Here is a 15,743-nt window from a genome sequence, read left to right on the forward strand (position 1 = left end):
GAATGAGAGTATAGGTAGGCACAATCAATAGTTTCTCAAAGATCTAGGAATCAACTTCTCATTCTATTACTCACCATTTTCAACCAAATACTAAGTGTCCACAGTTCTCCACCTCACATATTTTTCAAATCTGTCTACTTTACCTAGCCACTATTATAATCTGAAAAATTACCACCTCTCACCTGACTACTGGTAAAGACTGCTACTTGGTCTTTTAAATCCCAATTTACGCCTTTCTAATTCATTATCCACACTGCAGCCACAGGAATGTCTTCAAAAGGAAAATCTGACACTGTTACAGTCTTATTTAAAATCTTTCACTGACCTCCTATAAGCACACCCCATTCCTTAGGTTTAAGTTCAGTATCACTAAAATGGCCTACATGTAAGGGCCTGAACAGTCTCTAACTTCCAGTTTACTTATTGCCACTCTCAAGATTGATGACCACACTCCAATCAGAATGGCCTTCTTTCATCTCCCAGAACTTAGTAAACTCTCTGCTTCTGAGCCTAGCACAGATCCATTCCCTCAGCTTGGAACACTTTCATCAAAACCATGCCTGCTTCCTATCCCCTTCTCCTTCCTAAAGGCCACCTGTTTAGTGTCTGCCTCTCCTGCTAGATGTACACCTGGAAGGAAGGGGCTGTGCCTATCATAGTCACCCCATGTCTCCTGTGCCTAGCACACCTGACACATGGTAGGCTCTTGTTATTGGCCAGCTAATCCACACTACTAAGGTCTGGGCACGACTATACTATAAGGAAGATTGAATTCATGGCATGAAGACTGGAAACAATGAATGCTATTTCCAAGACTGGATTAAACAACAAAATATAAAATCTGTAAAGAATATAAATCTGTGAGAAATATTGGTAGCAATGAAAGAATAAAAAATTCCTAAAAATTCAAAACAAAAAAGAGATGAGAAATAATAGATGAAACAAAAATTGACTTTTTACTAAAAACTACTGAGGCTGAGTAACTGGTATAATAGAGATTCATTGTACTATTTTCTCTGCCCTTCTTCATGCAATGTAATTCTAGTATTCTCAAGACTAGTAAAATGTGAACCTTGCTAAAGAAAGACTTTAAAATAGGAAGCTTACCCAATATCAACCTTTCATTGAGACAAAAGGCTTAAGAGGAAGGAGTACTTATACTTCCTATTGACAGTTCTACTTAGGAATCTCCTCCTATGCTATTTTCAACAAAACCAGTACCTGATACTGTAGAAAAATCAGAGCTTTAAGATACATAGATACGTAGTAGTGGCTGCACTAAATTTAAAAACTGTTGTCTCTGTTTCAGTAGTCTATGTTACCAAGTTATTTCTGGGAAGTTACCTATTACCTTTTACCTACGTCTTCCCTAAAAAGAGAGGGAAGACAGAGGAGAGGGGAGAGGGAGATTAAACAACAATAATTACTCATCTAGGAGGTCCTTCTGAAATCAACCTAAAAATACTATCACAGAATTAAAGTATATGTGACTAGTGCTTTATAGCCCTTGAATTTGAGTCTTGTATTGTACAAGCACATGAGCTCTGCCACGATCACAAAACTGGTAAGAGACAGGGCCATAACAGATCAGGCCCAGTGCTCCATCTCAGTCCGATGCTTATTCTACTATACACAACCAATAAAAACAAGGCAATGCAATTACAACCTACCTGTTTCTAACATATAAACCTCCAAAGCTGGAACTACTACATTTATCTTTTAAGTTACCTATCAGACAAAAAATATTTCCTAAATGTTGTGACTTGTTATAAAATCAACATTAGCTAGTCATTAATTCCTCTTAGAAACCAGTTTTAAGTTAAAATGGCACATTATCAAATAATAAATTTCCCTAAATAATTAGTTAGCTGAAAAAGCTTAACTATACTTCAAAAGTAATATACATTTTAACATATTTAGCAGTCAAACCCTGCCTTTACTCAAAGGTCTATGGAACTTATTTAATGCCATCTTCTTTTTTTTTTTTTTTTCAAAATTTAATATATATTCAGAAAAGCAAAGTTGAAAACTAAGTCATATGTTAAAAATATTTTTAGAGATTTCTGTAAATCTCTAGCTTTAAACTGCTTGACGTTAAAAAGAAAACAGACTGCACAGTAGTGACAAGTGTCTCATAAATAAAAATGCTACTTTTTCTTTTTTGTGGTCATTACTTTGTTTCACAGAGCAGTTAAATATTTTTATATCTAAAATGAAAACCCATAAAAGACACTGAAAGGCACAGTATGTCTTAATTTGAGTTTTCTTGGTTTCATAAGCTTTTCTTATTTCTCTTTCACAGAGATCTGGGAAATTTAAATTTGCATTTGAAAGTATTCAAAAATTGTTTAAATAGTTATTGAGCTGTTATGATCTACAGGTGTGGTTCTAAATGAAATAAATTTACCGTGTCTCAACTTAGACCAATTTAACATTAGTCTACAAAAAGTGAAATACTTTTGACTTCACAGATTGACAGAAACTTCTTTTAGATGAAAAAATTCCTAAACATAAAATTCATTTCCATAAATAAATTCAAACAAGGCATTTCCTCTACTTTATACCAATATTTAAGCTATATGTGAAAAGCTGCTAATATTTGCTGGTAGTATTAGAAGGGAACAAAATATATCCTGTTAATATTTATTTTCTTCTAGTCTCTGCCCAAGACCATAGTAGGTATTGGAGATACAAAAAGATATACTCCAACCAGGAAAATGTATGTGCCAGCAGAACACACAAACAATATATTATACCAGAATGGGACAAAATCAAGGGCCAAAAATGCACATAAGCGGACAAGGAGCCATGACAGCACCCCAACATTAACAGCCCTGTCTCTCTGTGAGCTCTGTGAATACAGGGGCCACATCTGCTCCATCAGTGCTGGATGATCGCTAGCTCCGAGCTAGTGTCAGTGTTAGAAGTGTTCAATAAATGTCTGCTGACCAAAGAATAAACAGGCCGGCTTCATATAGAAGGTAACAATAAAAATAAGCATTAAAATGTTAGTGGGAGGTAAATAGACAGAAAAACAGGGAAAAAAGCATTCCAGACATAAGGAACAGAATGGACAATACCCATCTTTCACCAATTTACCTTAATCTAATTAGCATTGATATTTCACTCCAAAATACATTTTCTATAAGCAACATTTACTCAGGTGAAGATTTCCTAAGTGAGTATTTTAATTTTCAACAAACATAAAATAAAGTACTGAGGACTCCAGAATACATAACATACTTACCATAGGACTTTTAGTAGTGTGTACTTAATCACAGCCATCACAAATAAAAACAAGCATAATAACTACAAAAAAATTTAGAACTAAAAATAAAAATGAAATAGTGTATTTTAACCAAACACCATTAAGTTAGATTTAATCAAACTCCACTTTAAAGTGAAATATAATGTAATGAAGATGACTTTACTATAGTCACATACTCAAGAAAAACTACGCGCTAAGGCAGGAATAGAAGGAAGAAATTTTATGCATAAAAAATAGGAATGAAGGGAGTTATTAAACTAAGTCTGACACATTAAGTCATAACCTGTTCTGAATGTGTGACACTTTTGAGTTAAGATTTAGGTCAATGACAAATATCAAGCTTGGTCAACCTTTTATGGGTGGACAAGCATTTTATTAAAGGGCCAGACAATAAATATATTAGGCTTGTGGGCCACACAGTCTGTGTCACAACTATTTAACTCTGCTATTGTAGCATGAAAGCAGCCACAGACAACACATAAAAGAGTGAGTATGGCTGGGTTCCAGTAAATCTTTACTCACAAAAAGAGCTGGCTGACCATATCTGTCAACCCTGTCCTACAGTCTCAAAGTGACTTCTCAATAATTCTTTTTCATCTAAACAGCTCTATTTCCTACCAAACTCTTTCATATAAACTGTATCACTGTTTCATTAAAGCCTACAGGCACGTATAAGGCAACCTGACATTTAATCTCTTGCTTTATAGATCAAGAAACTGAAGTTTCAAGGGGTTGAGTGACTTGACCTAAGGACAGCTAGTATGGCTGCGACTAAAACCAGACCTTTGTTCTGTTCACAACTCTTAACCATCATCCTCCATCCTGAACCCTCCAAGGCTACAGTTAACATTTCAATCATTTTTAGAAGCTTCTGCTGAATCTCTGAGTTCTTTTTAGCAGGCTCATCCATTAACAATAAGATTTCAAGAATATCTACTGATCAATTTATGAAATCAAATTATTCTCAAATCCTTTCTCTCTTTACATGATCCCCATTTTTTCCATTTGAGCTATTTTCTTAATCACAAATCTCCTAAAATATTACTTCATATTCAAATAGCCACAAGAAGAAAGGCAGTATACCTTAAGAAGCTATAAATTATTTTAATCATTTAGTAAGAATTTCTATACTCATAAATATAAATGAGGTAAAAGGCCTAGTGCCTGCCTTTGCAAAGCTTATAATCTAGTTGATAAATATGTGTACCATGTGTATAAACATGAAACTAAGGAGTTTCCACGTAACCTAACCTAGGTCAATTCTAAGAAATGTTAAACAAAGAAATAAAAAATGAGGCTCAGTGCCTATAGCTCAGTGGCCAGGGTTCCAGCCACATACACAGGACCTGGCAGGTTCAAATCCAGCCCAGGCCTGCCAAACAACAATGACAACTACAACAACTACAACAAAAATAGCCAGCTGTTGTGGCGGGTGACTGTAGTCCCAGCTACTTGGAAAGCTGAGGCAAGAGAAGAGCTTAAGTGCTATGATGCCATAGCACTCACTACCCAGAGAGACATAGTGAGACACTGTCTCAAAAAAAAAGAAAGAAAAGGAATATGAGAAAATGTAATTTAATTTACAGTAAAACTGTCATAAAATATGTACCTTATATACTACTGAGGGCACAATGCCCTAAATGCTGCACAATAAAAATTCTAATAAAAAGAATTATACAAAGGGATATTATACAAAATATCCCTTTGACATGGGAATAATATAGCTTAAAACTGGACCACATTTTTGTTAAATTATGGGAGCTGGGAGTCACAATGCAGTTTAGTCTAGTCATTACCATGAAACAATTTCTATTAGATTAGCTTCCTGGACAAAAACAACACTGAAGACAGAGAAAGTACAGGACACACCCTTGCTTTGCTTGGTAGCATGGGAACGGAAAAGCAACCAAGCAAGCTGAAACTGCAAAGTGATCTTAATAATTAATGGTGAAAATGATCATGGTACTGAAGTCTTTCAAAAGTTTGCCAAAACATTAAAAACTCTTACTGTTGGTTATAAATGTATACTGGAAACTAAAAAGTAAATTGATTTAGTACATTGTAATTTAAAACACTAGAAACACATAGAACTGAAGTGTCTCATTTCTTTGTAAAAACTTTAGCACAGTTTGAAGAGTACTTTGATGTATAACTTACGGGCAAGTATCTTTCATGCCTTGGTGAAATCAAGTACTTCTTTCTATGTTTTAACTAACTTTTAACGTTTTATTATTTATGCTTTTAATATCATAAAATATCTATCAAAGTTCCTTTAATATGAAGAGTTGGGTTTGGGTTTTTTTATTAATAGCATCACTTCCTCTGGGACATCATCATCACCATTTTTGCCACAACTACTATCTTTACTTATGTCACTACACTCACACTCAGTAAGTTCCTCTGGCTGCTTATCTAGTCTGTTGAAGAGCAACCAGGTCAGCATTCTCAAAGTCAGCTATTTTGTCTATCACTCCACTCACTATTTTTTTTACAGTTTTTGGCCGGGGCTGGGTTTGAACCTGCCACCTCCGGCATATGGGGCCAGTGCCCTACTCCTCTGAGCCACAGGGGCTGCCCACTCCACTCACTTTTATTTAAATTTCACTTCTAACATTACTGCTGTTTCTTCGTTGCATTTTCATCTTTCTTCTCCAATTCCCTTTTTCAATTATCCATTTTATAAAGCTTTTACCTGTGCTTATTGCTGGAGACAGGAAGACAACACAACACAGCATGTTTATACACACTGTCTGAGTGAAATGGAGAGAGACCAATCACTGACAGCCACTGAAAAGTGACATAATTAGTCACTGACCATAAGCACATCATGTTGTTATACAAAGATTCCTAGGCTAAAGAACCAGTGATAAAGTTTGTATTTTGCGTAATTATTTTGTCACTTTTTTTTTGAGATAGTCTCACTCTGTTGCGTGGAATGGAGTGCAGTGGCCTCATCATAGTTCATGGTAATCCCAAACTCCTTGGCTCAAGCAATTCTCGAGCCTTGGCCTTCTACGTAGCTGGGACTATAGGTGCACACTACTGCACCCAACTAGTATCTCCATTTTTTGCAGAAATGGAGATCTTGCTCTGTTGCTCAAACTGGTGTCAAAAGCCTGGCCTCAAGTGATCCTCCCGCTTCAGCCTCACAGAGTACTAGGATTACAGGCATGAGCCACTGTGTCCAGCCTCAAGTTAATTATTTACAGTTACTACATGTATATCATGGTAACTGAAATTTAAACCATATAGTTGGGGGACTGGTTTTAACTAAACCATGGTAAATGAAATTCATGCATGCGGGAACCATGTAAAGCAAGGACTATCTGTGTATAAAACTGTCTAACAGCGCTGAAGGGCAACTAATGCAGGCAAGATTAAGCAGCCATGATCTCTAAAACACGGCGAATACAGAGATGAGCACTATGTTCTCCTCAGCTTTTTCCTTGGGGGTATTTTCTAAACCACAGCAAAGAGAAAGAAAACAGAAACACAAAGCACATCTACGGTCTTGAGAAAGCAGAAGCTGGTGTTTAATCCCTGCCCAAGTGGAGGTATCTTGGTATATACATATGGCTATCAGCCAGAAGGGTCACGGCTGAGAAATAAGGACCATACCCAGGGATTAATGGTACTTTCTTCAGAAGCTAAATACAAAGTTTCTACACCATATGTTATATACAGGGACTGTGGTCAGGGAGTTTCTACACCATATGTTATATACAGGGACTGTGGCTAGGGAATCCATGAACAGGGGTCACTGGATGGGAATGATGTAAGGGATGACTAAAAGCAGCTTCTGTGAAAATCTGGGCGAAGAGACTAAAATTTAAATTTGTGCCACTAATTCTAAAATGTATCAGTGACTCAAGGGTTAGGTTGTATCAAATTTTATAATGTGATATTCTAAAATTAAGCCCTGCTATAATTACCATTTTGTAATCCCATCCAGAGCTGCTTGTGATCTTTCTTCTGCATTTCATTGATTACTTGACTTTTATGCTTTAAAGCATCGGCTTCTTTCATACAGGACATAAAATGAGCTTCAATTACATCCTTAGATGGACAGTGCAGAAGGTCCTTTTCAGGAAAACTCTATCAAAGGAAAAAAAAATACACATATAAAAGAGGCACACACATTATAAAATTAGCTTCTTAAGGGAGAAATATTTTTTCAATATTTTTCTTAAACCATCTCTATTATTATAATAACTCTAAATACTTTTTAAATTAACTTAAAAACAACATGGAAAAAGGCATTAAAGGGTAATAATTATAAAAATAGCTTTTGAACAGACTGAACAAATTGCTGGCAAAGATGCAGAATGAAACTCATACACGGTTGATGGAAATGTAAAATGGTACCACCACTTTGGAAAACAGTTTGGTCGTTTCCGAGAAGGGTAAACACAAAGCTACCTAGTCATCCCACAACTAGATATTCACCTAGGAGAAATGAAAGCATACAAATACTAGTACCTAAATGTTCACAACAGTTTTATTTGTAACAGCCCAAAACAGGAAAGAAGTTAAATATCAATAGGTAAATGAATATATAAATTGCAGCATAAACTTCCGAAAGTGGACACTTTGAATATATAGAGTGTATTACAAATCAATTAGATCTCAAAAAAACTGTTAAAAAGGAGCCTTTAAAGTGAAATATCTGTATTTATATCCTATAATTTTACTAAATCTTTTAGGCAGCTTCGGCAATGATCATTTGGACAAATAAGCAGATACATAAATGAGATAACTAATGTACCCTTCACTGAAAAAAGAAAGATTAACACTGAACACTTAGTATATGATGGACACTGTGCTAAGACTTTTTATATGGATTATCCAATTTAATCCTCACAACAACCCTGGAGGCAGCATTATTATTCCTACTTTACAGAAGAAAAAACCTAAAGCTTGGGGAAAGGCTGAAGCCTAGAGTGTCATACAGATTGCAAGCAGTAGAGGTACTAGAATTTAACACATCTGTCACAAAGCTCTTAACCACTGTACAATATCACTTTCAAATATTTAAGATACTCATTATATTTCACCATTTTACAAAGTTATTTTCTAGATATAGATATCCTTTACTGAGAAACAGAGCTAATAAGTAACAGCAAATTCTAGCATTTATTTAGCTCACTGAAGTTGTAGTATTTATAAACAACATTCTGATATCAATGTCATAAAGCTTTGATACAGAGAATGAAAAGAAAGCAGGTACCTTCCTACCAAAAGAGAGGGCACCAAGCCACTTATCAATATTTCCTAAAATAGATTTCTAAAGTGCAAATAATCAAGAGGACAGATTTCCTCTGCCTGCACTGCTCAGGCCTCCTTATTCTCTTAGAATCTAATCCCATAGTTTCTGCTGATGAAACACTGATTAGCTATATAACTACCCACTGGTAGCGGCCTGGAGGGAAAGTGAACATCTAATCCAAGCTGACCCAATCAAATTCAAATTGTGATGCTCTTAATCTAGCGATCCATAAGAGTTGAGGTGGATGTTTTCAGACACAGGCACATAGCCATAGAAGATGAGAAAATATAAAATTTCATAAATTATAAAATGGTAAAGGGAAAATATAAGGAGGGGAAGACAGAACTGAAAAATGGGAGGGGAGACAAATGACATAGCCTGAAGAGAGAGAGAGAGGGTCACTGCCTTGATCAACTTTCCAATCAGCTGTATTTGCTTTGCCTGTACTACACTGGGACTTACTTGTACATACTGCATATACATCTATCCTATTATGTTCAAGTGGATTAGCATTATGATGGTTATTTTATATATACCCAACTATTTTTTATTTCAGGTCTATAAATCTATCTCTAAAATATAAAAGTTCACTGAATTAAAAAAGAGATGTTTTCAGCTGGGCACAGTGGCTCATGCCTGTAATCTCAGCACTTTGAGAGACTGACGCAGGAGGATCATTTGAGACCAGGATTCAAGAACAGCACTGGCAACACAAGAAGACCCTGTCTATATAAGATTTTTTTTCAAAAGTAAGCTGGACATGGTGGTGTACATCTGTGGTCCTATTACAAGGGAGACTGAGGCAGGAGGATCACTTGAACCCAGGAGTTGGGAGGCTACATGTGCTATGATCTTACCATTGTACTCCAGCCTGGGCAACAACATGAGAAGCTGTATTCTTCCCTACCACCCAAAAAAGAGGTAAGTTCCAATCTTTTATAAATATAGAATACAACTATTTCTAGAAAATTTTAACTTTGGTATAATTAATCTACAAATTTAAAATGGCTTTTGAATTTCAAAACATCATATTGTAATATAAATAATTATATATAATTTTTATATGTCAAAAAATAAAGTGTAAGATGGATTTTCAGATATTGTATAAATCTCTATGCTACTGACTATCTAAAGTTTGGTTACGAATAACCAGATGAAAATGTAACATTCATTATTTCAAAAAATATTCTTTTTAAGCAGTTTGAATTTTTTACTTATTTAATGTAAGTACTATTTGAATTTCTAAAAATTATATATAAGCTGATTATGAACAAAGGAGTTAAGATCTCTCAAAACAGTGGTTTGAGAAGTCTGAAGAAAAATATCATTTGGGGCATGGCTTTTACTTCAGCCTAGGCTCTAATCTCAATGACTCCTGTAACTAGAAAGTGCTAAAGTTTTACTTTTCTCATATTTTCACTGCTTTGCAGGTTCCTAAGCTCAACAAACATTTAAACCTAGAACTAACAACTAACAATTACAAATATTAATAGCTAGTCCTCAAAGCAAAAGAGAGGCATATTAAGATAGTATAAAACATTTTATATACCTACACTTCAATAGAGAATGTTCTCCCTGTCTAGGAGAATGTTCTCCCTGGCCCTCTCTGTCTTCAACAGAGAATGTTCCTTAATGATGTGAACCCAGAGGAAACAGGAGAGAACAGTAATAGAAAAAGGAGAGATTTGCTTAGACAGCCAAAGTAGTTGAAACAATTGTACATCAAAGAAAATGATGGATGTCTGAGTCAACGACCCTCAGCTTCTACTCATAAAATACTCCTTTCCATGATTAGTTTGGGGTGTCAGTGGGAAATATATATTTTTTTAATTTCACAATCAACTTACAAACAGACCCTCGATTGATCACATTTTTAATCAGCAGTCACATATAAATATGCATCTTTCAGTCAAAACAAATTCTAGCAAATAAAGGTGGTGAGTTTGATACCATGATTACTTGTTTTCATTAATTTTCCAAGTAAGATGCCTGATAAACTAAAGCCATTTCATTTTCATAAAATTTAAAAGGTTAACTTAAATATTATCACCTATGTCCTTTAATTAAATATTAATCCAGACTGTCTAGAATGTGTCCGGACATTTAAAGATAACAGGAAAACACTAAACTAAAATTATTTACAAGCTGGGGGTGGAGGGGAGGAACCTCTTTCACCCTATTAGTAATACTGTAAGCTCAAAGTATTCTATTAAGACAGCAGAGCAAAGTGAAAAGCACGATATGAGGACATAACTTTTCTTCACCTCTCTCAATAAACTTTTTTTAATAAGTCAAATTTATTCAAGTATGACCCACATATAATGAAATGCAGAAATTTTAAGAATACAGTTAGGTGAGTTTGACATTGTCAGCCCAAACAGGGTACAGAACATTACCATCACCCCTCAAGGTGATGAGATTCACTCATGCTATTGCAGGTATCCACCAGTTTAGTTTTTTGTTGCTGAGTAGTCTGCCATTGAATGAATATGCCACAATCTGCTTACCCAAAAACTTGTTCATAGACACTGGGATTGTTTTCAGATATGAGCTATTAAAAGCTGCTATGAATACTAACATATAAATCTCTTTATAGACATGTTTTCATCTTTCTTGGGTACACAGCTGGAAACAAAAATGCTGGGTCATAGAGTCAGTTAAGTATATGTTTACTTAAGAACTGCCAAACTGTTTCTCAAAATGATAGTACAATTTTACACTCCCATCAGCAATGTATGAAAGTTCTGGTTACTCCATGTCCTTAAACTTTGTACTGTCAGTCTTTTTCATTTTAGTCATTTTACCGAGTGTAAAGTAATACCTCATTGTGGTTTTAATTTACATTTCCCTGATGACTAAAGATGTTAAGTACCTTTTCATGGGCTTATTTGTAAATTCACATATGTTCTGAAAACTGTTCAAGTCTTTTGCATTTGTTCCAGAGCAAAAGGGAACAAGTTGAGCACAATGCGAATTTTATTTATATATGAAGACACAAAACACCAGGTGAACAAGAAACTGTACCCAGTTAAGCCAATTTACATAGAAAAACACACAACACATACATGTACACATCTCAGAAACAGACCAGCTACTTCAGGTCACATGTTATAAGCTACACTCACTCATATCAGGTCTTATAATTTTCTGTCTAATTTCAAATAACCCTCCTTCTAACCACTTCACAAATAACAAACTATAACTCTATGAAGGCCCATTTTTACAAGCAAACTTACAGTATTTCTATATTCCTCAACCACTTCGTTGTGGTTTTTACTAGTTTCCTATCTTTTCATTTCTCACTGCAAGTTTGTGGATGTTGTGTCCTAACCCTTTTCCCCATAAAGTAATCCTTTCCTCTATACATCCTGGGGGTTTTAGTAGCACAGTGGTTATTAAGAACACAGAACATACGGTGTATTATAGAAAAACTACCTAAAGAAGTAACAGAAGCAGACACCCTTGCCCTTTTCCTGATCTTAGGGTAAAATATCCACTCAAACACCATGTAACATGACTTCAGCTGGAGCCTTTCTTACATATCCTTTGTCAAATTGAGGAAATTCCCTTCTCTTCCTAAGCTTGCTAGGGGTTTTGAAGAAAAATGAGTTCTGAATTCTGTCAATACTTTTTTTTCTGTATCCACTGATTTTATGACATGATTTTTCTATTTTTATTTCTCAATGCAGTGAATTACATTAATTGATATTTGAATTTTGACTCAATCTTGTATTCCCAAGATAACCTCAACTCTGTCTTGGTATATACTGTTTTTTTATATTCTGTCAGATTCAATTTGCTAGTATTATGTTGAACATTTTTTATCCATATTCATGAAAGGCACTGGTTGCAATTTTCTTTCAATATCTTCAACAGGTTTTAGCATAAGAGTTATTCTGACCTCTAAAAAAAGTTGAGAAGTGTTCCCTCCCCTTCTCTTTTCTAAAAAAAGTTTGTAAAAATTAACATTAGTTATTTCTTAAACATTTTATAGATTTTACCAATGGACTGTTTGTGCAAGGAGTTGTACTTTGTAAGGTTTTTAAAATTATAAATCCAATTTCCATATAGATTAAGGGACTATTCACTTCTGTTATTTCTTTTTCAGTCAGTTTTGGTAAATTGTATTTTTATATAATTTGGCCATGTGTCAAATTTACTGGCATAAGTTATTCATTTAATTCATTTATATGAATTAAACAATATGCAGTCTTTTGTGCTTTCCTTTTTATACTTAACATATTTTAAAGGTTACAGCATGTATCAGTGATTCATTTCTTTTCATGACGGAGTTACACTCCACTGTGTGTGTATGTGTAGTATTTTGTTCACCTGTTCATCAGTTGATGGGCATTTGGGTTGTTGCCATTTCTGTCTATTACCAATAAGCTGCTGTGAACATTCATGTAGAAGTTTTTATGCAGACACGCATTTTCAATTGTCTTGGGAACATTACTAGGAGTGAAATTACTGGAGAACACCTTAGAAGTCTTAGGTTGAATCATTTGAGGACATGCCAGATTGTATTCTAAAGAGGGTGCACCATTTCACCTTTTTATCTGCAATGTACGGAAGTTCTAATTAGTGTACACCCTCTTCAACATGTATTACTGTCCCTCTTTCTGATTATAATAAATCTACTGGTGTGAATGAATAACTCCTGGTTTTGGTTGTTTGTTTTGTTTTTTTTTATTTCCCTACCTTATGACTAATTATGCTAAGCATCTTTTCATGTGTTTACTGGCCACTTAAATATCTTTTTTAGAGAAATGTTTATTCAAATAATTTGACCAATTTTAATTGGGTTATTTGCCTTTTACTGAGTTATCCTGTAAATAGATCCTTATTAGATACTACATGATTTGCAAATATTTTCTCCCATTCTGTAGGTTTAATGGTCTTCATTATAACTTAGAAATTGAGGAGTCTAGCCATTTTTTTTTTTCAAAATACTTCTTCTGACCCATTCTCTCTGTTTTTCTTCCTGAATGCCATTTACACATATTTAGATCACTTGATATTAACCCAGAAGCTCTGGTTTTCCTCTCCCCAATTTCCGTCTCTCTGTTTGCCATGTTGAATAATTTTTAGATCTGTTTTTGAGTTCAAAGAACCTTTCTTCTATGATCTTCATTTTGCTGTTAAGCCAATGTACTAAATTTTTCATCTCAGATATTATTCTGTGCAGTTCTATAACTCTGTAACTATTTTTCCTTTAAGTAACTGAATCTCTAAGAGTTGCTTTTAATTCACTTCTCGCTAATACTAAGATATGAGTTCTTGTAATTTCTTTTGAGAGTAAAAAGGTTTGTTTTGTTTTGTTTTTTAAACTTGATATGGACCACATTTTCCTGCTTATTTGCAAGTCCAGGAATTGCTGATTATTTTGTAGACATTGTGAATATGCTATAAGGATTCCAATACTGTCTTCCTTTAAGGTGCTGAGTTTTGTTCTGCCCAGAAGAACAAAACTTACTGGCAGCTCTCTTTTTTTTGAGACAGAGCCTCAAGCTGTCGTCCTGAGTAGAGTGCCATAGCATCACAGTTCACAGCAACCTCCAACTCCCGGGCTTAAGCAAATCTCTTGCCTCAGCCTCCCAAGTAGCTGGCACTACAGGTGCCTGCCACAACGCCCGGCTATTTTTTGGTTGTAGTTGTCATTGTTGTTTGGCAGGCCCGGGCTGGATTTGAACCCGCCAGCTCTGGTGTATGTGGCTGGCGCCTTAGCCACTTGAGCTAGAGGTGCCAAGCCACTAGCAGCTCTCCCTAATCCTGAAAAGGCATCTTCAGAGCAACCTTTACTCTATAAGAGGGGTTGGCAAACTTTCTGTAAAGGATTAAATACTAATTATTTTAGACTGTGCAGTTTGTATAGTCTCTATTGCATATACTCAACTCTGCTATTACAACACAAAGCAGCCACAGACAATATGTACTAAATATATGAGTTTCCACAGATGGCTGCATTTCAATGCAACTTTATTTATAAGCACTAGAATTTACATTTCACATGATTTTCATATGTCACAAAATATTATTTTTTAATTTTTTTTCAACCAATTAATAATGTAAAAACTACCCTTACATCACAGACCATGCAAAGAGTCAATGGGCCAGATTTGGTACACAGGCCGTGGTTTGCCATCTCCCACTCTGAGGTACAACTCCTACTCCCAAAAGATGGCTTTTCTGGGATTGTAGATTAGCTGCCCAGTGTGTTAACTAGATGTCTCTCCACTGTGAATGGGCAGGAATGCACTAATTCTTACCATGGTAAGACTTCCAGTGGCTTTTCCACTCTTGACTCCATAGCATCCACTTTGTGGGAGGCCTTGTGGAATACACCCATGCACGTGCACCCTGGCCCTTGCCCAAGTACCCTTGGAGAACATACACATATCCTTTGGCTCCCTCTTTTCTGATACTCTGGCCTTGCGGGTTCTAGCTAATTCTGCAGCCCAGAACGCCAATCTACAGCCTCCACTCAGCAGAACTTCCTTTTTTCTGCATGAGTTCCACTCCGCAGGCCACAATCAAGAAACTGTCCCACAAAGAAAGGGTAAACATAGGGCTCGCCTCGTTTCTTTCCTTTCTTTCCAATGATTGGTGCTGAAAACTGCCCAACTTCATGTATTTTGTCCTGTTTATAGCTATTTATGGCTGGAGGAAAAAGCCAATACCAGTAACTCTGTCACAGTTAAAAGCAGAAGTTCAATAAATATTTGATGAATAAATTAATAACTAAATAAGCCTTATTTCATAAAGTTCTAAGTCTGTATGACTGTCCACGATCTCTACCACCTGGTGTTCACATCTTCCTATAATCCCTTCCCCTTTGAGTATGGGTAGAACCTGTGACTTGCTTCTAACCTAAAGAATGTGGGAAAGGTGATGAGATGGTACTCCTGTGATTAAGTCATGTTATATAAGAGTCTGTCTCGTGACCAGACTATCTCTAGACTCTATTAACTTGAAGTAGGCAACCATGTTGGGAGACTTCATGTGACAAGGAACTTCAAGCAGTCTTTAGATTCCTAGTGTTATCGACACCGACACACAAAAGATGATATGACCTTCAACCCTACAATCACAAGGAAATGAATTCTGCCAGCAACCTGAGTGACCTTGGAAGTAGATTCTTCCTCTGTCAAGCTTCAAGATACCATGTTTCCCTGAAAATAAGACACTGTCTTTTTTTTTTTTTTTTTT

General features: G+C 35.6%; 1 protein-coding gene across 2 annotated transcripts in view; it reads right to left on the bottom strand.

Moving 5' to 3' along the window:
- The window catches only part of ATG5 (autophagy related 5), a 145,249-nt gene that overhangs the window by 74,950 nt on the left and 54,556 nt on the right, over positions 1 to 15,743 (bottom strand). For both annotated transcript variants that reach the window (XM_012806290.2, XM_023513072.1), the window contains one exon: positions 7,201 to 7,363. In XM_012806290.2, coding sequence (XP_012661744.1) covers positions 7,201 to 7,363 — 163 coding nt within the window. The remainder of the gene's footprint in view (positions 1 to 7,200; positions 7,364 to 15,743) is intronic.

This window comes from Otolemur garnettii, unplaced genomic scaffold (genome assembly GCF_000181295.1).
Source record: "Otolemur garnettii isolate 467f Iridium unplaced genomic scaffold, OtoGar3 scaffold00002, whole genome shotgun sequence".
Classification (NCBI taxonomy): Eukaryota; Metazoa; Chordata; class Mammalia; order Primates; family Galagidae; genus Otolemur; species Otolemur garnettii.